Below are 25,832 nucleotides of genomic sequence, written 5' to 3'. Positions count from 1 at the left end.
GTGATCATTAACCTTATTCCTTGAAAGCATTCAAGAAACAATAGAAACAGGCAAAGAACCGTAGCATTTGGAGTCAAATTTGCACCCAGGAGGCGTTCTTTACAGATTATACTAAATCAGGCTCAGGGGTCTGGTAAAATAAAATCCAAATTGTACTTCCCAGAAACGTGAAAGCCTGATCCAAGCCCAGTGGAGTCGGTGAGAAGGCTCAGATTTATGTCAGTGGGCTGGTGAGGCAGGTTTTGGATCATATTCTGCCTGAGCTGATCACAAAGAGTTCGATTTATCTTTCCTCCTGTTCATTTATTACTTTTTTCCACGCACTTTCTTTTCATACAGTATAATGATGACAAGCAACCTTAAGTTGGAGGTTACACAGCGTGTTAATGTACTCAGAGTTTTCCTGTTTTATCTTCCTCTTCACATCATGGTATTTTCTTTTTTAAATGACAACCTATTCACCCAGAGATCACTTCAGATTAAAGTATTTTTGTAATTACTTCCTAACAGTGGGAAACGAGGGATAGGAGCCTTTATCTCCCAGCTTCCTTTCAGGATTTTCATTTTCCCTGAAGAACCAAAGTGCTTGTGTGACTGGTGGCGTTGCCATGGCGCTGGGTTGGAGTGGCTTTGTCCCAGGTGGGAAACATGTAGGAGGAAGAAATGATTTGGGAATTGCTCCTGGTTGCCTGGGAATGAAACCCTGGAACAGAAGAGAGAAGAATGGGAAGACTATTGCCTGCCTCGGAGACCTCCCTCAGCACTTCCCCAGGCACATGAGTGTTTCTTAGAGATGTCATCATGCCAGAAGGTGTCTGAACTGTTTCTCAGCAGAATTTCTCATGACTTCAGGATATTTTAGATGCTGCACAGCACACCACACGAGTTTGTGCATCAGTAATAACGGGAAGGATGGAACTGATTTCTGTGGAGACTTGGTACAGCACATTTTGTAACGTGCTCTGTCACAACATAGGATTGTTGTATGAGTTGTGTGGGTGGCCATAACCTGTGTGTGTACTCACCTAAAGACATCCAGAGCTGCCAGAGCGTTGGCTTTTGAATCATCTGTCTTCTATAAACTTGAAACTTCCTAGAATCCATTGAAGTTCTTGATTGACTGTTGGTTTGTGGGGTTAGTTGTTTTCTTTTTTCAGGTAACAGTTTGCTTAATCAAAGGAAAGGTGGTCAGCAAAGTCCTTTTCAAACAGGAATGGCACGGTACAAAGGAAAATGAGTATTGGTGATGGATGTATTTACAGTACATGGGAGGAAAAGGGAGGGGATCTAAGGAGGAGGAGAAGTGGGAGGAAAAATGATGAGAAAACCATCGAGCACTCCTAGAAGTGGAAGTAGATGAGTAATATCTTTGAGCGCAATGGAATTACAGCACCGCAGATGGAACTGTGCTCTCAGCCTGGTTGGGCATAAGCTGAACTAGGTTTAACCTCCCTTGCTTGGATATCAGTACCCATCACTACAACTGTGGAATCAACTGCTTACCACAAAATATAACCGAGAAGCTACGTGTATTATCGGGTTCTACAGGGCCACTGTTGCTTTGACCTCAACCCAGAACGTGCCATGGTGAGCATGGCCCGGGCTACCTTTGTACTGAGGGCTTAGCCCATGGGTAGGTTCCAGATCTGCCGCCTTTGCCCTCAGAGTTCACAGCTGGGCTCGGCCCACTTGTCCTCAGGTGGAGTTTGGGATTCACCTTGTACTTGGAAAGTATCTTTTGTTGTAGTATTTCCTGTCTCTCCTCTGTTTTTTAGTGATACCTGTCACCAGAGGCATACAGGGAGACTGGCCAGTTGGGTATGCAGCTGGAGGTGGTTTTCCTCCCAGTTCAAGTCAACTCCATGTCATGTATTTCCAGTAACGTGCTGGGCGGTGCAATTTAGCAATTAGTTGCCAGAGCTCAATGATGAACACTAGTGTCTTCCTGTGTGCAGTTATTTACATCCAGCTTCAAAAAATAGAAGCCATCCAATTCGTCCCTTAGATGAGCATCCAAAATTTGTGACATGAGTGGAGAAAAATGCAGGTGCTTGTCTGTGGACTGGGAATTAGATACTGTCTTGTGGGGCATCTCTCGGTTCCCTTTGTGTCTGTTTGACCTCTATGGCCTGGCGTTCCACAGAATCAAAGCACGGTCACTCAGCAGTTGTGTTTTCAGTATTTCCAAGGATGGAGATCCCACAACCTTTCTGGGCCGCTGCTCCAGTGTTTGATTACCCTCGTTATTATATTTTCCCCCCCTCCTATCTAATTAGAATTTCCCTTGTTCAACTCATGTCCATTCCCTCTCATCCAGTAACAACTTTTTGGACAGTAACGATCACCGTGTCCAACCATTCAGCAGGCAGTGAGGTGGCTGGTGTTTCCTGGCACATTCTGTATCCAGCCTTGACTTTTCACACTTGCTTTAGTAATTGCTCTACATCAAGTGTTGAGTTAATAGATGAAAAGCATTTGCATGAATCATAACTGGACGTGTTAGACAAGAGGGCTGAAGAGCGTAGGGAGTGAGCAAGTGGAGAACGTAGGCCGCTGTAGTCAAATGGAGGTAGTCAAATGGATAGAAACACGTTTGCTACAAATGCTCATCCCTCATTTTAAAAAGAGTTGTAAGAGTTAGTTACAAACTGGAGCAGGAATGGATCAAAAAGTGCTAGAAAGTGCCTTGGGCACTCTGTGTGTCAGGGAGGTTGCGCTCACCTCCCGACGATGGGAGCAGGGACATCCATCTGTTTAAGTCGTCTTCAATTCTTGGCAATAACAAGGGAAAAATATTCTTAAATAAAACCAAGGCTAAAGGCTTGGTTCCAAGCGCAGGCACCCAGAGCCAGAGTAGTAAAGCACACAGAAATCTGTATGAAGGGAAAATTGAAAAAATGGAGGAAGATCGGTACATGCAACTCGCAGCCATTCCAAGGTTTGTACAGTGTCCCAATGAAAACTCCTTGTGTGCCCCCAAATTATATAGGAAGGAGAAAATTAATGAACAGTGGTGATAAAGGACAGCAGAGATTTTTAAATACCCTGTAAGCAGTCACTGAGGACCACCCTTTGTGCCCTTCCAGCACGTGTCCGGCACGACGGACAATCCCAGTGTCACATCAGAGAGGAGCATCACATGGGACTCACCGTTGCCTTGATGGATAAGGAGGTGTTAAACCCTGCACGTGGTGCTTTGTGATGGTAAACGCTAGCCAGAGCTCTGGGTCTTCTCCCTAGCACAGGAGTCACCAGCACTGGGGGTGTGATACGTGTCACAGAATCACAGAATCAACCAGGTTGGAAGAGCCCTCTGGGCTCATCGAGTCCAACCATTGCCCTGACACCACCATGGCAACTAGACCAGGGCACTAAGTGCCATGTCCAGTCTTTTCTTAAACCCCTCCAGAGATGGTGACTCCACCACCTCCCTGGGCAGCCCCTTCCAATGGCTAATGACCCTTTCTGAGAAGAAATGCTTCCTAATGTCCAACCTGAACCTCCTCTGGCGAAGCCTGAGGCTGTGTCCTCTTGTCCTATCGTCAGCTCTGAGTAGCTGACTAACTGGAGATGACACTTTTCAGAGCAGCCTGGTGCCCAGAATGAGATTCATAGCGGAAGGATAAGCAGCTTGTGCCAAGATTTCCTCTCTGCTGCTGGTTTCACTCCCGTTGTTTGAGGTGGGAGGCGAGGAGGAGCTTTGAAGGGAAGGATGGTGTTCATAGAGGTAAATAATAGCTGTCCAAAGGGCTGGCCAGCGTTGTAGAGCAGAGCTCCCTAGCTCAGGTGAGAAGTAGCCCACTTCTACTACTGAGTTTGATGACAAAGATGCACGCGAGATGGTGAAAAGGCCATAAACCAGCGCACGGACCGGGACGAGCCCCGTCGGAGCCAGCACGCTAATTGGAAGCAGAAGAGCTGCCTTATCAAGACGAATTGATGCGAATTCGAGGTCAGGAGCATGAGGAAATGAATCCTCCCCCAGCTCGCGGGGGCTGATGCTTGTTTGTGTGTTCTACACGTGCGTCATGCGAGTCTCGGACGGAAATGTGATACTGTGAAAGCACCGAGAGACTCTTTCTGTGAAAGAAAAGATCCTGGTTTAGTCAGTCTGCGTTCTGCAGTTGGCTTTTTTAACCTGTGTCTTTGGGAAAGTGGATTAAAACGTAGCAGTTTGTATCATGATATAAAATGGTGATTTTCAAACCCTGTGGCTGCTGCTGGATTTTCTTCCCCTGAATTTTATGCACTTTTGGCATTTTTCCCCCTTGTGAGGCACCTGGTTTTAACGGGTTTGTTGCCCCATGTGTTTTTAGGAAGATTTTAGAAATACAGGACTAGGTAAGAATCCAAACCGAGGGGCAACGAGGCCACTTAATTCACTTTATATCTTTGAAAATTTCTGGATGTGATGTGGTCATCCCTGGTTGATGATAGAGAAGAAGGGATGAGGGATTTGGGTGCTTGCAGAGGGATTTCACAGAATCAATCAGGTTGGAAGAGCCCTCTGGGCTCATCAAGTCCAACCATTGCCCTGACACCACCATGGCAACTAGACCATGGCACTAAGTGCCATGTCCAGGCTTTTCTTAAGCACCTCCAGAAAACACATTTGGGTGCTTGCAGAGGGATTTGGGTGCTTGCAGAGGGATCTGGGTGCTTGCAGAGCCAGGCTGGCAGGCTGTCCTCCACCTTTTGGTGGTGAGGATCCTCTGCGAGGGCCAGTGGGGTTCCTGCGTGGAAACTCTTGCCGTAGTGCATGTATTGCACCAAGATGTCTCCTGGAGTTGATGGCACCTCCGTGTGTCCCTCTAAAGCGCTGTGTAGAGGATAAGTACGAGTGAACTTATCTTGTTCATCTTGGGTGAGATGACCCAGTGTTGGGCGACTGAAGCTGGTAGGAACCCGTATGGAGATGACTGACGTGAGAACATCCTCCTTGTGGGTTTTTTTGCTCCCAGTGGACAGAGTTTCCTCAGGTCCATTTCTGGGTTACAGAAGTGCGTGAAGCTTTCCAAAATGCACTAGTAAAACACCGCAGAGTAACAGCGTGACCCAGCTGTTGTTTGCTGTGAAAACAGTGGGGTTTTTTGCCAGAATGCCTTGCCTAATAATTCTTTTGAGTATTCTAATAACGTGGGATAAGATCGTCAAGATAGTCAGGATTCTGGGGGTTATTAAGAGACACACAAGCCTGAGTCCGCGGTTTGGGCTGGAAAAGAGCGAGTTGGTATCTAAGGGCAGCTGGGGGAGGCTGACCCACGGAAACCTGGGTTAGGCTCTGTCAGACACCGGTGGTTTGGGAAGAAAACCCAGCGAGTGAGGAAGAGCTTTGCTGGCTCGTGCCCTTAGGAGCAGCCAAGGAAAGGTTTGGGGCGCGTGCCTGCCTTTGCAGCGTGACTGGCAGGGCCTTGTGTAAACGTGCCCTGGAAAAGTCTGGGGACGTGTCTGGAGGAGGGGTCCAAGTCGCAGCTGGTGTGTCCTTTGGAGCCCTGACACCCCACCCCAACAGCAGGCAGGCTGCTTCAGCTGGAGAGTTAGTGACGGGCGTGCCAGAGAGCAGGTTTGTGCCGGACCAGGATGGAGTAGCTAAATGACTCGTGAGATAAATGAAGGTAGAGTTGGCACACAGTTTTCTGTCCTTGTCTTTCTTCTCTGTAGGTCAGGGAAAAATGACTGTGTGGGGCTTCACGGGCGTTGCAGTTCAGAGGCCTTTGTCTTTGTCTTCAGGCAGTCTACAACTACCTGAAGGGAGGTTGTAGTGAAGTGGGAGTCGGCCTCTTCTCCCAGGCAACCAGCGATAGGACAAGAGGACACAGCCTCAAGCTTCACCAGGGGAGGTTCAGGTTGGACATCAGGAAGAATTTCTTTTCTGAAAGGGTTATTAGCCATTGGAAGGGGCTGCCCAGGGAGGTGGTGGAGTCACCATCTCTGGAGGGGTTTAAGAAAAGCCTGGACATGGCCCTTAGTGCCCTGGTCTAGTTGACAGGGTGGTGTCAGGGCAATGGTTGGACTCGATGATCCCAGAGGGCTCTTCCAACCTGGTTGATTCTGGGATTCTTTCTCGTACTCAGGTATTTGCTATGCTGGGCTCACGACTTGCGTCTGGGGGTAAAAGCTCTTCTGTCTTTTGTTAATGGCAAGGGACTCTGTCCAGCAGGTGGCAAGGGACAGTAAGGTTTTCCTCCTCCCTTGTTTCTGCGTGGGCTGCCTAACTGGGGACCTAGGCACCTGGAGAAAGCTGGAACTGGAGAGGTTGAGTAGCCAGGCTAGAAAGGGTTGGAGACATCAGTACCATCTGATTGCTTGTGGCCTTGGTGGCAGGAGAAAACACTGGAAAGTGCTTTTCTTCCAGGAGAAGAAAGTTGTGTTTGTCTCTCCTCAGCACTAAATCTGTTAGCAATACTAAGGTAAGAGGTAGTAGTAACTCGGGTAATTATTTACACAGGTCTAAGAGTGGTGTGACAGGACCAGGTTTGCGGGTCTTTCCTGCCCTGGAGTGTCTCATTAACTCTGGGCCTGAAGTTTTAGGGCTTGCTTTTTCCCTTTCATGTGGAGGTTAATGTAATAGTTCACCAGTTCAGTATATCCTCTGTTTCCTCACATTGAGTCTCCTCTTGAACGTATTTCAGATGTGAAGTGGTACACTGATATTTGAGCAGGTCCACACAAGCAGATGCTGAAACCTGCATCATTTAGGATGCTATTTCTGTAGTCTGCAGTTTCAATTTGCAACAACTGGCCAAGGGGGCATGAGCTGATGAACAGGGAGATGCCTCCAGGGCTCAGTGAGGACCAGGTCCGCGGGAGGTCTCCAGGACCACCAGGTCTGCAGGAGGTCTGCAGGACCAGGTCTGCAGGAGGTTTCCAGGACTAGGTCTCCCCCAGCCACTCTGCCAGCGCAGGAAGGAGGTACTGAAGCATGTGGGTTGGAGAGGGCTCAGGGGAAGAGGAGAAGCTGCTGGGGATGTTCCTTGGGAGCTCTGAAAGCAGCTGGAGCAGAACCGCTGGGGATGGTGGCAGGCTGCTCTGCCAACTGTCACAGTCCTCGCTGGCCTCTGAGAGGGTTTTAATAAATCGATCTATTTTTCATTTAGGTCTTGGACTTCCTAACTGAGTCCAGCTAGAAATGAATGTCTCTTGCTGCTTCCATTTTTGGATGTAGGTTTTTATTTGGCTTTTTTTTGTGTTACCTGTGATTTGATAAAGATTCTTTGCAGGTTTTTTTCACTTGCTTAGGGCAGAAAGGAAGGCTGTTAGCATTTTTTTCCCCCTGCAAGATCAGTTCTTCTTGCTGGAGTAAAACTGGAACTTCTTATTTCCTAAACTACGTGCACAAACTGTGCCTTAGGCAGAACAGTTCTCAGGTTGAGTGAAACCGTGTTCTGGTCTTCCAGGGTTTCTCACAGCACAGAGTGAATATCTCAAGCTTTACTTAAAAATCTTCTGTTGGACGTTGCCGGGTGCGTCGAGTCCAAGATCCTTGGTCCTTTGCACCCGTGTACTTTCGGGAGTCAAATGTCATTGACTTGATTTTCTCCAGATCGTAAAGACGTCTGTTGCTCAATGACCTCTTGGACGGGGCAGCAGTGGTGTTACTCGGCTGCTCCTCATCCCACGTGTCAGTTTGCCATATTACTGGAAAATTCAGCTGCTTTTTTTTTTTAAATGCTCACTTTTAACCAGCACTCAGTGAGCATCCAGGAACCGTGTCATTCATTTTGATAACTGTTGTGAATAGTTTGTCCTTAACAGTCCTTGGATCTGCACTGCCATGGACCTGGGTTCTGCTCAGGTTCTTCCACAGCCAACTAAATGTTTTTTAATCACAAGTGAATTTGCAAACATGCACTTGAGGCTGCGCTTTGGTATTTTAATGGTATTTCTCAATTTGCTTTCACGGGGTTGAGTCTTGATTTATTTCAGGTCCTTTTTCTTAATCAGTTTGCAGAGTTCTCCCTGCCAAGAATAAGTAACAATATATTTTCATTGCTTCCAGCACTTCAAAGCTTCCAAGTTGCTGATGCCCAGAACATTTACTACTAGAAGAAAAAAATAAGCCTTCCTTTAGGTAACGGTTGCTCTTTAATAGGGAACACAAGGTGAGATAGATCAGTTAGAAGAGTCTGGTGTTTAGTGACCAGCAGCTCAGCTCACGTAACGCCGGGCAGCCTTTCGGTGGCTGATCATCCACTAACTCCGTTGGACAAAGGCCAACAGAGTCCTGACCTCCACAGATCTGCTTCGTTTGCGTTTTTGTCAAACATGCTTTTTATTTCTGCTGGCCAGACAGACTCATCATTCATATTTATTTTTTTACATCTGAAGTTTGTCAAGCTGCTTGGAAAAATAGGACAATGAAAGACATCTGGGCATCCCATCCACTGGCTCTTTGGAAACGTCTGCATCGTTATTAGGAACTTCTTAGCAGCACTGCGGGGAGGTGGTGGAGTCACCATCTCTGGAGGGGTTTAAGAAAAGCCTGGACATGGCACTTAGTGCCCTGGTCTAGTTGCCATGGTGGTGTCAGGGCAATGGTTGGACTCGATGAGCCCAGAGGGCTCTGCCAACCTGGTTGATTCTGTGAGCAGATGCGCTCTCTTGCCATCTCCAGGCTGATGTACAAGTGCTGGGAGTGAAAGAAATTCAATCAGCACTAAAACCCAAATACCTCTTTCTTGACTGGGCTTTTTTGTAGCACATATTTAGGATGCCTTAATGTTTGCTCCTGTGTGAGGAATAAACTTGCGGCGTTTGTGGGGGGAAGCGATGGAGAAAAGCCAGCAGGGTCTCCTCCAGGTTACTCATTGTATCCACAGGATTTTCAAAGCTAAGCACTCGTGTTGTTGAATCTCTGCCACGCAGGTTGATTCACAGCTGTTCTTCAGATGTAATGCTGCTTGTAAACCCGGAGGCCTCTGTCTCAAGCTGCCCTTCCTCCGTTTTTAAAGCCTAAAGGAATCTGCATTAATGCAAAAAAAAAATCCCTGGTCTTTCTTTACTTGCTTAATATGGGAGAGCTGCTGAAGTGCAGCGGCTACAACTAAAACATGACTTGATGGAGCTTGGCTTGAACTGCGTTACAGGCTATTTACGCTGAACCACGTAGTTACAGGAGCAAAAAATAGCCCCTTGCACATTCTCGTGAGGAGCTGTTCAGTAGTGGAGTGGGAGTCGGCCTCTTCTCCCAGCCAACTAGCGCTAGGACAAGAGGACACAGCCTCAAGCTTCGCCAGGGGAGGGTCAGGTTGGACATTAGGAAGCATTTCTTCTCAGCAAGGGTCATTAGCCATTGGAAGGGGCTGCCCAGGGAGGTGGTGGAGTCACCATCTCTGGAGGGGCTTAAGAAAAGCCTGGACATGGCACTTAGTGCCCTGGTCTAGTTGCCATGGTGGTGTCAGGGCAATGGTTGGACTCGATGAGCCCAGAGGGCTCTTCCAACCTGGTTGATTCTGTGTGTGTTCCTTCTGCAAAGGTCAAAGGCAGGATCCTGGCTCTGATGCCAGGGAAACTGAGGCAGCAGCTGGCTTTCCAGAGCAGGGAAAGCTGCATTCCAGGAAGGAGAGCCAGCTGCTTTGCTAAGCAGGGGCTGCCCTCGGGAAAGCAAAGGCTTCAGTCATTTTCCTCTTAGCAAGTCTTCCCTGGTCTGTGCTTGGTCTCTTTTTTCTTTCTTAACGAAAGGAAATTCCATTTTTCCCTGGAAGAGCAGAGCTGGACAACTAGAGCCTCCCTGAAACCTCTTAGTTACTTGGGACATAATAAGCTGCGCTCAGCACCTTCTGTGAAGGTTTATTTGGGCTGATGATAATATTTACAGCTTGAGGAGGATTTCCAAAGACACTGCAAGTCCTTCCCCCGAGGAGCAGTGGGTAAGCTGATAGCCAGGGTTAGGAACAGACTGCTCCTTAGGCAGGGGCAGGGCTTAAACCCAAATCTGAGCTTCCCCAGTCCTGGGCAGATGCTCTGGCTCGTAATGGCTACACAGAATTTCAGCTGGCACAACAGAGAGCTGACTTGGGTGGGGTATTTGTTTTTCAGCTCAGGAATAGAATGGTCTTTTTGCTCTAGTTGGTTTCTCGATGCTTTTTGTTGTCTGTCTTGTTCAGACCCCAGCCCTCCTTTGTGCAGATCAGCATGTTTTGTTGGTTCTTTTTACGTGGTGTTAGAGGAGAAAGGGCTTCGTGCATATTTTTGCCGTTATCTTGGACGATATCGTGGTACATGTACTGTTTGGAAATAGCTTGGGGTTGGAGCCGTCTGTTGGTCTTGGAATGCTGACTTACAGTGCCTTCACGGAAAAAAAGCAGGAACCCGAGTTCAGCAGCATTCAGGGATAGTTTATAGTTGGAGCTTTTCCTTTATGTTGATGCCAGTGGAATTTTGAAACGCGGCTGAAATTCCGTGTGGCGAGAAGGAGAGGCTTCCTATCTGGGACCAACGCTTCGGTGCCTTCCTAAAAACCAGTATTATTTGCTGTCGTGACACTTCTGTCTTCTGCTGCATTGGTTGCTTCTGTTGTCATTTTAAACAGCTTTTCTTCTGGCTGTGATTGTTACTCTGACATTACAGAATCACAGAATCAACCAGGTTGGAAGAGCCCTCTGGGATCATCGAGTCCAACCATTGCCCTGACACCACCATGGCAACTAGACCAGGGCACTAAGTGCCACGTCCAGGCTTTTCTTAAACCCCTCCAGAGATGGGGACTCCACCACCTCCCTGGGCAGCCCCTTCCAATGGCTAATGACCCTTGCTGAGAAGAAATGCTTCCTGATGTCCAACCTGAACCTCCCCTGGCAAAGCCTGAGGCTATGAGAGGTTATTCTTCATTCCTCAGCGCTACTGAGCTCTGGCTGGATTCTGCCCACCTTGATCCCCTTCTTCACAATAGTGTGCGCCTGGGGGCTGTTTCCCCTCTGCCTTTCGAGGAGAACTGTCTCTTTTGGTCATATTTATAATCAGACCCATCGTATATTCCATGGAAAATTCTTCCTAAATCTTCTCCCATCTCAGGTTATTCTTTTTTTTTTAATATTATTATTATTTTTTCACCGTCTCTGTTAGCTTTCCACCAGACTGGAGGGCTCGTTAAAGCATACTGTACAGGAAATGGGGAGAGGCGCAAGAATGGGACCCTGCTCGCCAGAGAGGGAAAGTTGGCAGCTCCCCTCGAGCAGGGAAATTCCTTGGCTTGGGGAGCAGCTTCGTAGAGAGAATGTGCTGTTGAGGAGGCACCCGGGGCACGAAACGCTGCTGGGAACGCCGTGCCACGAATAAATGGCGTTGTGGGTATTCACACCTTACGGTGAGGTTCTATCAGTGATGTTCAAATCTTGGATTTAAATTAATTTTAGTGTCAGAGTTGGGAATTTGTGGTTTTATCTGAGCGGTCTTGAGCTGGTGGGTCAGGAGGGAGAACATAAATGGCACCATCTCGCAGGCCAGAAAGAGAGGGAGGTCAGACTGGGAGGATTTATGGTGCTCTGCTGGTTTGGATGGGATTGGGACAGGGAGGAGGAGAAGGGGAACCATCAAAATATCCTGTGTGGAAACACTGTGAGTTATATCCATAACACATCTGCGCGAGGTGCAGCGGAGGTTGGCTGGCTGAGAGGAATTTGGGGAGGTGGAAGGAAAAAAAAAAGTGCTGCTTTGTGTAAGAGTCTATATGAAAAGGGGAAAGTATGGAAGGGGGGTGAGGCCGTGGTGAAATCCCTGCTGTTGCTGAGGGCAGGGTGGTTGGGGCCTTGCAGCAGACTTTGTTCCCCTCCCTGAAAGGAAAGCTGATGTGGGATTGTCTCCTGTTTGTAAACCAGCTTTGTGGTATGGCAGGGAAAATTAAAGCTCCTAAGAGGCACATTTCGTGTTTTATTTTCACTGAAAATACTGTGATGTCAGTATGTAAATCAAACTGTATGGTTTGTATAAATATATCCCACCTGGGTCATGTTCTGGACAGTTATAACCAGAGCTGTGGGTAGGAGACATTAGCCATTGGAAGGGGCTGCCCAGGGAGGTGGTGGAGTCACCATCTCTGGAGGGGTTTAAGAGAAGACTGGACATGGCACTTAGTGCCCTGGTCTAGTTGCCATGGTGGTGTCAGGGCAACGGTTGGACCCAATGAGCCCAGAGGGCTCTTCCAACCTCATTGATTCTGGTTGTCTTCCTTCTGCTGTCCCTCTTCTGGGGACAGACGTGAACGTATGAGAGCGAGAAGGAAATTATTTCAGTCCCGATAAGTTCAGGAATCTTCTCTCATCTCTTTATGGGCAAAGCTTCGAGCTTCAGTGTGTTCGTGTCTGTTTCCTTTCACAGAAAAAAATGTAAAGCACCTTTTTGGGCTTTCCAGTGTGTTGCCATCACAATGTTCTCGTCCTTGAGCATTTCTCAAGTAGCAGGTTGCCGTGCCCCACCTCTTCACAGCTGACATTTTTTCCTTGGGTTTTTACGACGTGTTTTCCCTGTTGGTAATTACACTGATGGAAAAGCTTAGCTGCATCAGCTTCGCCTTTTCACAGCTCTCCTCTCCAGCTGGATGGCAGCCTTGGCTCGGACTGGCAGTCATGCACAGGGAGCCCTTCAGCTTGAAGCTCTTTGGTGGGGAGCCATTCCTGCTTCTGGTGCTCCATAGGCAAGAGAGTACCAGAGCTGGCCTGGAAAAGGCCAAAGGCTTTATCCTGAGCTGATGAGAGCTTTCCCCTCGCACGGGTCAGCTGACAGGTCCCCGCTACAGGATTTTGTCATTTGTGGAGCTGATGCACAGCACAAATTTTAAGATGTGTAGTTTTAGGTGAACCAGCCTTCCGGTAGCTGAAGTGGCTATGGGAAAGCTGGAGAGGGACTTTTGACAAGGCCATGGAGTGACAGGACGAGGGGGAATGGTTTTAAAGTGGAAGAGGGGAGATTGAGATCTTTGGAAGAAATTCTTTGCTGTGAGGGTGGTGAGAGCCTGGCCCAGGTTGCCCGGAGAAGCTGTGGCTGCCCCCTCCCTGGCAGTGTTCAAGGCCAGGTTGGATGGGGCTTGGAGCAACGTGGTCTGGTGGAAGGTGTCCCTGCCCGTGGCAGGGGTTTGGAACTAGATGATCTTTAAGGTTCCTTCCAACCCAAACCATTCTGTGATGATTCTGTTTAGTTGCATGTTAGTGGCATATAGAAGTCCTTCCTCAGTGATTGCCAAGTCTCCATCACCAAGAGCTTGGGAGAGCCCCTTGCCCATGTCCTGCTGGCCTGCGTTTGGCCAGGCCCACCTCCCTGCTCCCGCTAATCCCGCATCAAACGGGGCCGTGCGCTCTCTTGGTGTCTTGCTGCTCTGTCTGGACAGCGCGGTGGGCTGTGCCGGCTTTCAGAGGCTTAAGGCAGATAAAGCGATTTAGAGTGTAGTCGTTGTTGGCAGTAGGCAGTGAGCTGCTCTGTAAAGGTAACGGGAAGCATTTCTTCTCAGCAAGGGTCATTAGCCATTGGAAGGGGCTGCCCAGGGAGGTGGTGGAGTCACCATCTCTGGAGGGGTTTAAGACAAGCCTGGACATGGCACTTAGTGCCGTGGTCTAGTTGCCATGGTGGTGTCAGGGCAATGGTTGGACTCGATGAGCCCAGAGGGCTCTTCCAATCTGCTTGATTTTGTGATTCTGCGTTTCAGCACATCCCAGAACCTCATGAGAACATCCTGTCATAATAGTTTGTTGGGTACTTGGTGATTTCCCCCACCCCAACGCCACTAGAATCATCTCTTCAGAGTTCCTGATTTATTTTATCCAAAGAAGTGGTGACTGTACAGGTGAAGATGTTGTGCAGGAGGATGTTTCTGAAATTGGAGTAGACATTGATGTCTTCATTATCCCTCGTAGGGTCTCTTCTCGGCGACCTCGGAGAGCTGAGTTCCCTGTACGGCAGCGTAGAGCAGCAACTGAACGAGACGCTGAGGCGACGCAGGCACGCGGGAGACGACGACTACAACATCGAGGTGCTGCTGGGCGTGGACGACTCTGTCGTCCGGTTCCACGGCAAAGAACACGTTCAGAACTACCTCCTCACCCTCATGAACATAGTGAGTATCTCCCGTAGTGCTGCACCGCCTGTTTGGAGTGTGGGAGGCTTTTGTAAGCTCTTGGAGGAGTATCTAGAAGTCATACAAATAGGATCATTTTGTCTGCTGTTGGGTATGGTGCTCTCTTTTCAAGATGTTCCTTTCACTGATCTTTTTCACAGTAGTTTTCTAGGGTAATTCCAAGAATTTGGAAATAGTTGAAAAACAGTGGGGGAAAAAGCATCAACTATCAGATTCTGTGGAAATGCACATTAAAGAGCACAGAGCACAGCTACATCTGCCTAGGTACAGAGGATACCTTCCAGATATTGAGGGGGAGCACAGGGCCAGGACAAAGTGTACCCACAGGTATGGCGTCCTTGTCATAAGACCCCAGTTACCTTTTGGATGTTTAAAGCCAGGTCCTTTTAAAAAAAACCCTCGGCACCACCCAGCTTTTGCCTGTCACAATCCCATCTCGGTTTTCCAAGTGCACAAACATGCTGAGCATCTTTGGAAATCTGCCCCACCTGTTCTAGCTCCCAAAATGAGGACCAGCAGTTGAGAAATTTAATCCTTAGAATGTGAGAGGGGGAAAAAAAAATCTGTATGAATTTAAACCAGTGATATCTTTTCCAGCATAACTGTGTGTAGAATTATAACATCTCTGTATAGAATTATACAGGATCTTGGTTTGATGAAAAGAGGTTGTTGAGTCGTGTCTGTGCGTTGGGTTTTGGAGACTGTGGTGTGTTAGGAAGCTGAGTGTGAAATCCCTGAGGAGAAACAAGCCCCTGATCCTGGGCTGCCCTGTGGGTCACCTCCGAGACACGAGTGAATCGACAGCAAGGCTGTCATGGCCGTGAATGCATGGCCTCTTCTGCCAGGCAACTAGCCATAGGACAAGAGGACACAGCCTCAAGCTTGGCCAGGGGAGGTTCAGGTTGGACATCAGGAAGCATTTCTTCTCAGCAAGGGTCATTAGCCATTGGAAGGGGCTGCCCAGGGAGGTGGTGGAGTCACCATCTCTGGAGGGGTTTAAGAAAAGCCTGGACATGGCACTTAGTGCCCTGGTCTAGTTGCCATGGTGGTGTCAGGGCAATGGTTGGACTCGATGATCCCAGAGGGCTCTTCCAACCTCATTGATTCTGGGATTCTGTTTAGTAACTGTGTGTCTTTGTTGTTAGTAGAAGCTTCTTTTTTAGGCTTGAGGGAGTCAGAAAGCCCACAAGCAAGTCTCTGCTTGTTCCTAGAAGATGGTCAGCCCCTGGGACTGCAGCTGCCACAGTCCAGTCCGCCGCTGGCATCTGCAGACATGGTTCAGCACAGCTCAATTTACCTGACAGACGTGAACCTGACTTCTGGTTCTGGTTTCGGTTTGGATGTAGTGGTGTGAAGGTCCAAGAACTGAACTTTGTGTGTCTCAAATTATTTCTTTCACTCTGCCTAAACATGGGAGGCTCTAGATGAGAAGGAGCATATACAGGCATCGTAAGCAACACTCTTCCTCCAGTGCAAAAAAAAGCAGCACTAAGTCACGTTCATTGAGCCCTGTGCCAAGGCTGGCTCTCCTGGGCACAGGGCCACGCTGACACAACCACGCTGCTCTCGGTGCCAGAGCTGGCTCGCTGGCAACCAAGTGCCATCAGGAGCTGAAGAATGTGGAATAGGAGTTAGTGTGGTTCAGGCGAACGTGGAAGCAAGTTCACTTCTGAATCCAGAAAGCCTGAGATGAGAAGTTATTATTTGTTAAGTAACAAAACATTCTTGATACCTTTAGGCAAATGGCCTGTTCTGTAGGCGGTGGCAAAAGCCACCCTCCTTCCCAGCCCTGAATTTTGGATTTGATTTTATCAGGCTTATCGTTGTCTGTCAAGGTTACTAGTTAGGGAGCTGTTTCCAGCTCTCACTTCTGTCTCATTTACTTCAATTTTAATCTAATACTGCCCTCAGCCTGTGGTACAGACTAATGGCATGGGAAGGTGTCACCACAAGAGCTCAGCTCACGCCTTGCCACTTAATCTAGTGATTTATACCCGTGGGTGGTCAGCAGACCAGTAGTTTTTTCATTTCCAGTGATGGGAACAGTAGAGCAGCTGATGGCATTAATCACTAAATTATGAATGACTCGACTTCACTGTAGAATACTAATTAAGAAGCTGCACTTTCCCCCATGCAAGTCAGACACAGAAACATAAGTAGTTTCCTGAAGGCAGAAACAGAAGGTCCTTGAGGCCATACGGTCCCCAAAACCCAAGTTCCTCTGAAGGTGCTGCAGTTCTCTGCACTTGTTTGAGGTTTGTGTCCTTCCAGCGAGGTTACAGGTTTCCAAAGTCCCCTGTGTTTTGGTCACAGGAGTACATAGGAACTAGCTCCTCGTGGAGCCCTCCATAGCAATCCACACAGAATGGGGTGAAAAACGGTGTCACGGAGAAATCTTGAAGAAGACTTGAATCTTTACATTAAAAACCATGGGCTAAAATCATTGTGCCAAGTCCCACAGTCTGGACAACTCAGAATGACCTTTTTCCCTTAGGGGAAGGGGCAAGTTCTGTTTAGCCTGAGTAAAAAAAAACCCAGCCTCTAAATCCTGCTCAAATATACCAGCCTCTGAACAGTGGTATTTATTTTTCACCCATCATATAATATTGACTTTGTTTTTAGGAGGATGAGTAACTTCATTGATGATCTGCAGATGTTTTAGCCCCCTAATTTACACTCAGGACATTTCTCACCTTCCCAGACACAAGGACACTCCTCAAGAAGAACAATTTTTGACCCGTCTGCATAATTCTGTTTTTTTTAACTTCACTTCCACAAATACTCTTTTTTTAGTACCAAAGTGACCACATAATTCTAATTCATCTCTAAAAAGTAGGACAGCAGTATTAGTTGCTTCTAAAAAAAAATTCTTCACAACAAAAACCACCGTGAAACATTTTGGTCGTTGAGTGAGCAGTGGGACTGCAGGGTTACCTCTGGATTTCTGTCTTGTGCCTGGGCTCCCTAATGGGACATAAGCTCCTCGGTGCTGGGAGTGTTTAAAAACCATGGGCTAAAATCATTGTGCCAAGTCCTAATTCTTCATTAGGAAGAATTTCTTTTCAGCAAGGGTCATTAGCCATTGTAAGGGGCTGCCCAGGGAGGTGGTGGAGTCACCATCTCTGGAGGGGTTTAAGAAAAGCCTGGCCATGGCACTTAGTGCCCTGGTCTAGTTGCCATGGTGGTGTCAGGGCAATGGTTGGACTCGATGAGCCCAGAGGGCTCTTCCAACCTGGTTGATTCTGGGATTCTGGGATTCTGTGAGTGTTCTCTGAGCTCCTGTGGGATAAGGATATGCAGTCTCTCCTTCCTGGTGAGCAGTAGTAAGACTTATTTCTAATCACCTGCTTGTTTTCACAAAACTTCGGGATTTCTTTGAGGTCTTTATTGTTTTGCAAGTGATAAACAGGGCCAAATTCTGTTGGGGCATTAGAACTAACAGAGAGAGTGACTGTCTGATCTTAATTCCCTTCGGAAATGGGGCTGAAAACACTTGAATCAAAGCTCTGCCTTTAAGTGATGAGTAGAGATCTCACAGGAGAGCTCTACAGATAGGAGCAGAGTCTGGGATTCATGCAGGGTTGGAGTGGCCAGATGGCATAGCAGAGGTGGCCACGTGGGGTGGATGGCAACGGGTTTATCTGTCGTTCAAGCAAACTCCATCTGCTTTTAAACCCCTCCGTGAACCTGAACACGCTGCTGTAACCTTGCTTTCAGGAATAGCCTCATTTCCCTCATTATGTTTACCAACTAAGTGAAGTGTTCAGATAAGTATTTGCAAGGTTTGAACTTGCAGTCTGTTTTTTTTTTCCCCAATTGCCTTCTCAGTTGGCCCTGATCCAAAGGCCATTACACTTGAGAGGAGCTTTGACATGTGCTTCAGAAAGTCCTGCCTGAGGGGGGCCGTGATGACGGGCAGCATAGTCTGCATTTCTCCCTGCATGGCAATGATCTGAGACTTGAACCCCCTTCTGAGGAGCCTGTAGTGGTGTAAGCACTTGAAATAACATTGCCGTGGCCTTGGAAGTCACCTTTGTAACGCTGCTTTTTTTTTTCTTTAGGTGAATGAAATTTACCACGACGAATCCCTGGGTGTTCACATAAACGTCGTGCTGGTGCGAATGATCATGCTGGGCTATGCGAAGGTAAGCAAGCCTCTGAACCCCTTCTCCACCTTCATCTTGGTGGTTAGAGTCTGTGTGAGTCACACCAAGGGCTGTGGGAACACAAGTCTGCTGAACTGCTGGTTCCAGAGAGCTGCTTTCCCTGCTTGGCACGTGCTAAATGTGCCCGTGCCCTCGCTCCTGCGGCTGCCCGTGAGTGTCCCTTCCATGACACAGGAATTCTTCCCCTTTTGAGTCCTCTGGGGATTAAATCAGTTCAGTAGAAGCAGTCATCTTGGTTGGCCAACACAGGTTGCTGGTGCACCCCCTCCAGGCAGCCTGCTGGTGTAACTGTCTCCTTTTCTCATTCTGTGTACGCCCCTGTTCCTGGGTCATTGATTTTGCTGGTCACAAACACTCAGAGAGTGTTGAAACAAATGCTTGTTAAGTTGTTCAGGGAGAGGGGAAAGCAGTAATGCTGTTTAGGGTTTGATAAAGATCACATCTGTTCTGTTTAACTCAGACATTGGATTTGGGCAAGTCAAAAGACCATCGGGCAAGTCAAAAGACCAGTTGGATGTTGGTCTTGTAATTAACTTTACTGAGCTCGTAGGCACACGCTGTAGCAGAAGTCTCACAGAACCAGATGTTTAGTCTGTGTTCACCAGTACACATTTCCTGGCCCTACAGGGTTTTGCACCAGTTGAGGCATTATCCTACGTGTTTGTGTTACTCACTCCCTCCGCGCAGGCTCCGTGTGTGTCACTACGCGCTGCTCAACCGAGTCACGTTGTCATCTGGCAGTGCAGGATGTAAGCAAGCTCCAAAAGAAATAAAATGTCCTTATTCAATCCTGACATCGAGCTGGGTGTTCCTGCTGCACATTAGAGGAATGTGAACACATAGATGATGTGAACACTCATTAAACTGTCTTCAAAAAACCCGCTAAGGACTTACTATTACACATGCCCCATCACTGCTAACATACACGTTGTCTTTCCTCGTAGGAGAGAAGGCTGTCATGACTTAGTGATAGGAATAGAGAAATGGGGACCTGGTTGGTGCTCCAAGAAAATCAAAACCCACCTGAATTTCCTACTTTTAGGAGCTCCTGGGTCTAACGTGTTGCTCTTTCAGTCCATTAGCTTGATTGAAAGGGGGAATCCCTCGAGAAGCCTGGAGAACGTTTGCCGCTGGGCGTATCAGCAGCAGAAGCCGGACCCCAGTCACTCCGAGCACCACGACCACGCCATCTTCTTAACCAGGCAAGATTTTGGGCCCGCTGGTATGCAAGGTAATGCAGCTGAGCTGGAGCAGAACTGTCTGGACTTGGTGTTTCTTGGCTAGCGCCTGCCAGAAAAGGGGAAAATTTGAAAATTGCGTTGTTACTGCCAGTTATATCCCACTGTAGCAGGTTAAATTTCTTACTTGAGAGATGTAAGTAAAGAGATATTTAGTTTTTTCAAACACCAAGTGTTCGTGTGTGTGCAGGGATCACTAGGAGTGCTCAGTGCCCTTTGCATTCAACCTCACTTGTATTTTATTGCGTTATTGACTGTAGATTTCTTTTTATAGCTAGTGTACCAGCTGCTTTGATACCTGCATTAATCTTTATGACTCAAGGAACTAATGATGATGGGAAGTAAATTCACAAAGTGTGGTCTACGTCAGTGCAGATAAATAAGAGTCTGGGTGAGACAGTGCTTTGGAGATGTCTTAGAGATTGGTGCTCGTACCTGCGTGCTCCCTTCACCTTTCAGGGGGAGATAAGGGTCTGAGTGAGTTCTCCTTCAGGTGTGGGCTGGCATGCCTGGAGTGAAACCAGTTAGGTTGAGATGTTAGGCAGCAAAAAATCCCAGCCTGTAGCTCTGCCTTTGAATGGAACAGGAATCTCGTGTGGTTTTGGTGATAAAAGTGTGAGTGCCTGAAGTAACCCAGACGTCTGTGGAATCAACCCCAGCGTGTCAGAGCCATTTACTGTCTGACAGCACTTACAAAGACAGAGAAAAAATTGACAATCCAAAGAAAATAGTCCTAGGTTCTTCTCAGGCAGTGAGTTTATTGGGGGGGGTCTCATTTAAAACAACTGTAAAAGAATCAGACGTGATTTCTCTCAACAGGGTATGCTCCTGTGACTGGCATGTGTCACCCGGTCCGAAGCTGTACTCTCAACCACGAGGATGGGTTTTCATCAGCTTTCGTTGTTGCCCATGAAACTGGTCACGTGTAAGTCTGACTTTTACAAGTAGATTACCAACAAAACTGATTTTTGGTGGTGCTGCATCTCCTGCTTGCTTCAAGTGGTTTGATTTTAGTGGCTGTATGAAAGCTATCCTGGTTTTATTTCCATTCCCTTGGAATGTGGGTAAGTGGGAGAGAGAGGGGGAACTTGTTTTCTCTAGGGTGAGGACAAGGTGAGTAAGAAACGTGGAAGGCCCAGGCAGCGGAGACAGCAGCTTGTCAAGCATCCTTGGCTTCTTCTCATTGACTGGGCGTGCTGATCTGTTAGATGTGGCACCTCTGCAAGAATGATAAAACATTGAGTTGGGAGTAACTGATGAAGCAAAGATCTCTGTTGGCTGTCTGGGTGAATTAACAGCAAGCACTGAGGAGCTGATTTTTGTCTTCCTTGAGTAGCAGCTCACAGGAGGAATGTAGCCCAAGTGGAGATGACCAACTCACCTGCACGTTAAGCGTGTTGGAGATGGGATGTGCTAACCGTGTTAGCTCTTGGGAGATGCACCCTGATGACTGTGCTAGCTCTGTGTTTGAATAGGTGCTTTTGATAAACAAACATGAACAACTCAGTGCTTTAGCAGTCGTTTTACCAGCTGAAGAGTGGAAACTTCTAGGCTCTGATGCCAGTTCTTTGTTACAGGCTGGGAATGGAGCACGACGGGCAAGGGAACAGATGCGGGGACGAGACGGCGATGGGGAGCGTTATGGCTCCCTTGGTGCAGGCTGCCTTTCACCGGTACCACTGGTCCAGGTGCAGCGGCCAGGAGCTCAAACGATACATACAGTAAGGAGCTGTCGGTGGTTTACTGGAGGAAACAGGAGCCTGTGTAGTTGTGGGGATGTGGGGCCAGCGAGGAGAGGCAGTCCCAGCGTGGAGGAGCAGGCATGAGTGTCACCAACGGGACCCTTGGCTGTGGAAGCCCCTTTGATAAACCCTGTGGTACTTCAACTCTAGATCAGAAAAGCTGTGAAGCAGGGACAGTGGTGCTTCTCTCAGGGCTGTGCTCAGAGCCCACTGCACCCTCGGGGGGAGCGGAGCAGGGGGCTCCCCCGTGTCAGGTAGCTGGTGTTTCCCCTAGGTTTTTTGATTTCTGTAGGAGTTGTGCTGTAAAAGTGGCAGGATGAAGCCCTGAACTCAGAAAAGGAACTAGCACAAGTTGTGGAAGAGAGAAGGCAGCACGGCATGCACGTGCCTGAGTTAGGGAGACAAGGAGAACAGCTCTCTACCCTGCTGCTCTGGTCTCCCTCCATGTAGGTACCTTCTCACCCAGTTCTTACTCAGGCTTCCTTCTCCATTGCTAATAGCTGGTTTTGCTGGTCAAAACTGAGTGAAAACTTCCTGAGTTGACCCACATCTCTTGTAGAAGAAACCCTATTCATGAAATAAATCATAAAATAGTAATTGATTGAGACCTAAAGTGAAATGCCCCAGTGCAGGAGGAGCAGCCCACCAGTATCACCACTTTAAGACATCAGAATTAAACAGGAATGAGACAAAAGCAAGCCTTACTCTTGCCCTTGCATGGGCAGGGCTTCATCCCTGTCAGTACAGTAGATGTGGACAATATACAGGTTGGAGAAAAGGAGTATTGCCTTACTAAGAGTAAGTAGTTTAATCTTGCTGATAAAAGAGCCCTACATCTTCTCATGACTTTTTCTCCCTGTGTATCTTTCCCCAGCTCTTATGACTGTCTTCTTGACGACCCTTTCGAACACGATTGGCCCAAGCTTCCTGAGCTCCCAGGCATCAATTACTCCATGGACGAGCAGTGCCGCTTCGATTTCGGCGTGGGCTACAAGATGTGCACAGCGGTATGTCCGGGTGGTCATTGCAGAGACAGACGTTCACTCAGCAAGTTGGTGTCGGGCCTTGTTTCAGTGCTTCAAAATACACATTTTCTCATAATTGAAGAGCAGTTCATGGAGTAGTTTAAACAGAGGAGAGAGATATTTATGGGTGAAACGCAGTCGTCTGCGTCATTTGGTTTAATGCTCAGGTGGATGGCAGCGTGATCCACATGGTACAGACTTGTGGTAGTGTGATCCCAAGGAAGATGGGAGAAAAACCTCATTTTCCGCCCATTTCTGGATGTCTCTGGATAAGACAAAAGGACATAGCCTCAGGGGAGGTTCAGGTTGGCCATTAGGAAGCATTTCTTCTCAACAAGGGTCATTAGCCATTGGAACGGGCTGCCCAGGGAGGTGGTGGAGTCACCATCTCTGGAGGGGTTTAAGAAAAGCCTGGACATGGCACTTAGTGCCCTGGTCTAGTTGCCATGGTGGTGTCAGGGCAATGGTTGGACTTGATCATCCCAGAGGGCTCTTCCAACCTCATTGATTCTGTGATTCTGTCTCCTCCTCTCCTCTCCTCACCAGCTCAGGGCTAGGGGCTGCAGGGAATAAGCAGGGCCCTTGTCCTTCTGAAGATCATTTTGCCCTTTTCTTTCTGAAGATACTGTACTTGTAGCCGTGTGTGTGAGATGAATTGACTGGGTGGGCTGAATCCTTCGCTAAAAAGCATTAATAATGTAATGTTGACTTTAATCTCACAAATATTCTGCATTTCAGTTCCGAACCTTCGACCCCTGTAAGCAGCTGTGGTGCAGCCATCCTGACAACCCCTATTTCTGTAAGACTAAGAAGGGACCTCCACTCGACGGGACAGAATGTGCCCCTGGAAAAGTGAGTGTTTGTATTGGGGAAAAAACAACCCAACAGTTGCATTAATTTGAGTTGGGGAGCCTCTCCTGTGGCCTTGCTGTTAGGTTTTTTTTGGGTTCTTGTCTCACCTGCAAAGTGTCCGTGCAGTGTCTTGAGGAGTCCAGAGTAGCAGATAATGCCCTTACTGTCGGACCACTTCTTAGTGCTTGTGGTCCAGACGTCCTGTGGCTCAGTGTTGGTCTAGGCTTAGGATTAGCTCTTTATTTTTCCCTTTTAGTATCCCCATTAGTGGGTGTCTTGCTGCTAATTCATTTTTAATTACAAAATTACACTCAAATAAATGTTTGTTTAGCAAATTCCATGTATTTTGAGATACAGGAGAGCCAGTTTTACCATCTGAGGATGCCTGAGCCAGCAGCAAAACAACACCCTGCCCAGTGACTAGGCTCAGTCCAGCCTATTTGCATAGGAAATGTACCCCTACTCTTGGGCCCAGGGTACATGGACCCTCACTCCCTTTGTCCCCAGGAACGTCTCTGCTTGTGGTCTCCTCTCCGAGATGTCCCTTCCCAGCCCATGAGCCCACCTCTGTGCTTTGCATTTTCCTGCCATTATACGTTTGGTTTGGGCTTTTGTTTCTGTTCTCATCTGTTCTCCTTGCCCCATGTCTCTCAGTGGTGCTACAAAGGTCACTGCATGTGGAAGAACGTGAACCAGCTGAAGCAGGATGGCAACTGGGGACCCTGGACAAAATTTGGCTCCTGCTCGCGGACCTGCGGGACTGGAGTTCGCTTCCGAACGCGCCAGTGCAACAACCCAATGTAGGTCTTGTGGCTAGGGGGTAGTTCCAGTCAACTGGGAACCATTTAAATGGTATTTAAGTTTTGGGTGGAGTCTGCCCAAAGTCTCATTCTGTTCAAGCCCCTCGAAACGTGGCTTTTTGCAATCTCTTGGATGTTGTTCTCTCCACAGGCCCGTTAACGGAGGTGAGGACTGCGCCGGTGTCAATTTTGAGTTCCAGCTTTGCAACACAGAGGAGTGTCCGAAGCACTTCGAGGACTTCAGGGCGCAGCAGTGTCAGCAGCGCAATTCCCACTTCGAGTATCAGAGCAGCAAGCACCACTGGCTGCCCTACGAGCACCCGGACTGTGAGTTCAAGCCTTTATCCCGAGTCAATCCTGGAATCTCCTGGAGCTTGTGGGGGTCTTGTTCATCAGCTGTGCAGAGAATAATCGGGGTGTGAGCGAGCATAGGTGAGGCTAAAAAGCAGGAAAAACAGGGCTGGCCCCAGAAGGAAAGACCACATGCCACATGAGACAGTTTCATTTCCCCAATAGCTTCCCCTGACTTGCATCCTCCTCCTAGCAAGAACACGACGTAGCGAGAGGCTCTCGGCTCCTGCTGGAGTAGTTGGTGGGTGCTCATAGCATTTAATGGTTTTGTGAGCTCAGCCCTGTTCCCTCCAGGATCAGAGTGAAAGCTGCTTTCAGCCCAGTCCTAGGAGCCTCTTCAGGAGGGAACTGATTTCTGTGAGAACACCTCCAAGTCATGGGTCCATAATTCACAGAAAAGCAAATTAGGTCCTTTTTTCCCCACAGCTGTCTGTTGAAGGTCCTTTCTGTCATATTCTCTTCACTTCTCTAGTGGGATATCTTTCTGAAGCACACGTGGATTGCTGTTAATTTATGCAGTTACTTCTCTCCTTGCTCCACAGCTAATAAGAGATGTCACCTGTACTGCCAGTCCAAGGAAACCGGAGACGTTGCTTACATGAAACAGCTGGCACACGATGGGACTCGCTGCTCCTATAAAGATCCCTACAGCATTTGTGTCCGTGGAGAATGCGTGGTGAGTGACGGCCTCCCAAGGGCACCGTTGGGTTTGCACCACGTTACAGAACCAACGCTGGTTGGCATCAATCAGAGCAACTCCTCCAGCAGTGCCAAGAGGGACTTTGCAGATGAAAAGACTGGACGTGGCACTTAGTGCCCTGGTCTAGTTGCCATGGTGGTGTCAGGGCAATGGTTGGACTCGATGAGCCCAGAGGGCTCTTCCAATCTGGTTGATTCTGTGATTCTGTGACATGGTGGTGTCAACCTTGTTCTGTTGTTTGCTCTTCCTTCTGCAGAAAGTGGGCTGTGACAAGGAGATTGGCTCAAATAAGGTTGAAGATAAGTGTGGCGTCTGCGGCGGGGATAACTCTCACTGCCGAACCGTGAAGGGAACCTTCACCCGCACTCCCAAAAAGCTTGGTAGGAATTAGCATTTTCATGCACCTGCATATAGTTTCTGTTGTCTCTGGTGTTTCTGTTGTACTTACGCTTTTGCAGACCACTCAGAAATGCAGCCTGCTTTGAGGCAGCAAAACACAAGGTGTAAGCTGATGTGCAAAAATGGGTTAGTTCTGATAAAGAAATGACATCTTTGATTAGAGTGTACTACTACTGTCCTCTGAAGGGCCTGTTAGAGGACAGCTTGATCCATCCTTGAATCCTGTGTCCAGTTCTGGGCCCCGCACTTCCAAGAAAGATGTTGAGGTGTTGGAGCGAGTGCAGAGGAGGGCGACCAAGCTGGTGAAGGGTCTGGAGGGTCTGACCTCCGAGGAACGGCTGAGGGAGCTGGGGGTGTTTAGCCTGGAGAAGAGGAGGCTCAGAGGTGACCTTAGTGCAGTCTACAACTACCTGAAGGGAGGTTGTAGCGGGGTGGGAGTCGGCCTCTTCTCCCAGGCAACCAGCGATAGGACAAGAGGACACAGCCTCAAGCTT

General features: G+C 48.2%; 1 protein-coding gene across 1 annotated transcript in view; it reads left to right on the top strand.

Annotated features, from left to right (window-relative positions):
- ADAMTS3 (ADAM metallopeptidase with thrombospondin type 1 motif 3) overlaps positions 1-25,832 on the top strand; it is a 65,024-nt gene that overhangs the window by 27,989 nt on the left and 11,203 nt on the right. Inside the window, exons 5-15 of the mRNA XM_068402987.1 lie at positions 13,845-14,044; positions 18,127-18,210; positions 19,306-19,462; positions 20,289-20,394; positions 21,047-21,190; positions 22,086-22,218; positions 22,975-23,088; positions 23,743-23,888; positions 24,040-24,215; positions 24,782-24,915; positions 25,196-25,319. Coding sequence (XP_068259088.1) covers positions 13,845-14,044; positions 18,127-18,210; positions 19,306-19,462; positions 20,289-20,394; positions 21,047-21,190; positions 22,086-22,218; positions 22,975-23,088; positions 23,743-23,888; positions 24,040-24,215; positions 24,782-24,915; positions 25,196-25,319 — 1,518 coding nt within the window. The remainder of the gene's footprint in view (positions 1-13,844; positions 14,045-18,126; positions 18,211-19,305; positions 19,463-20,288; positions 20,395-21,046; positions 21,191-22,085; positions 22,219-22,974; positions 23,089-23,742; positions 23,889-24,039; positions 24,216-24,781; positions 24,916-25,195; positions 25,320-25,832) is intronic.

The sequence above is a fragment of the Nyctibius grandis genome, chromosome 6 (genome assembly GCF_013368605.1).
Source record: "Nyctibius grandis isolate bNycGra1 chromosome 6, bNycGra1.pri, whole genome shotgun sequence".
NCBI lineage: Eukaryota > Metazoa > Chordata > Aves > Nyctibiiformes > Nyctibiidae > Nyctibius > Nyctibius grandis.
This window is presented reverse-complemented; position numbering and strand designations above follow the sequence as displayed.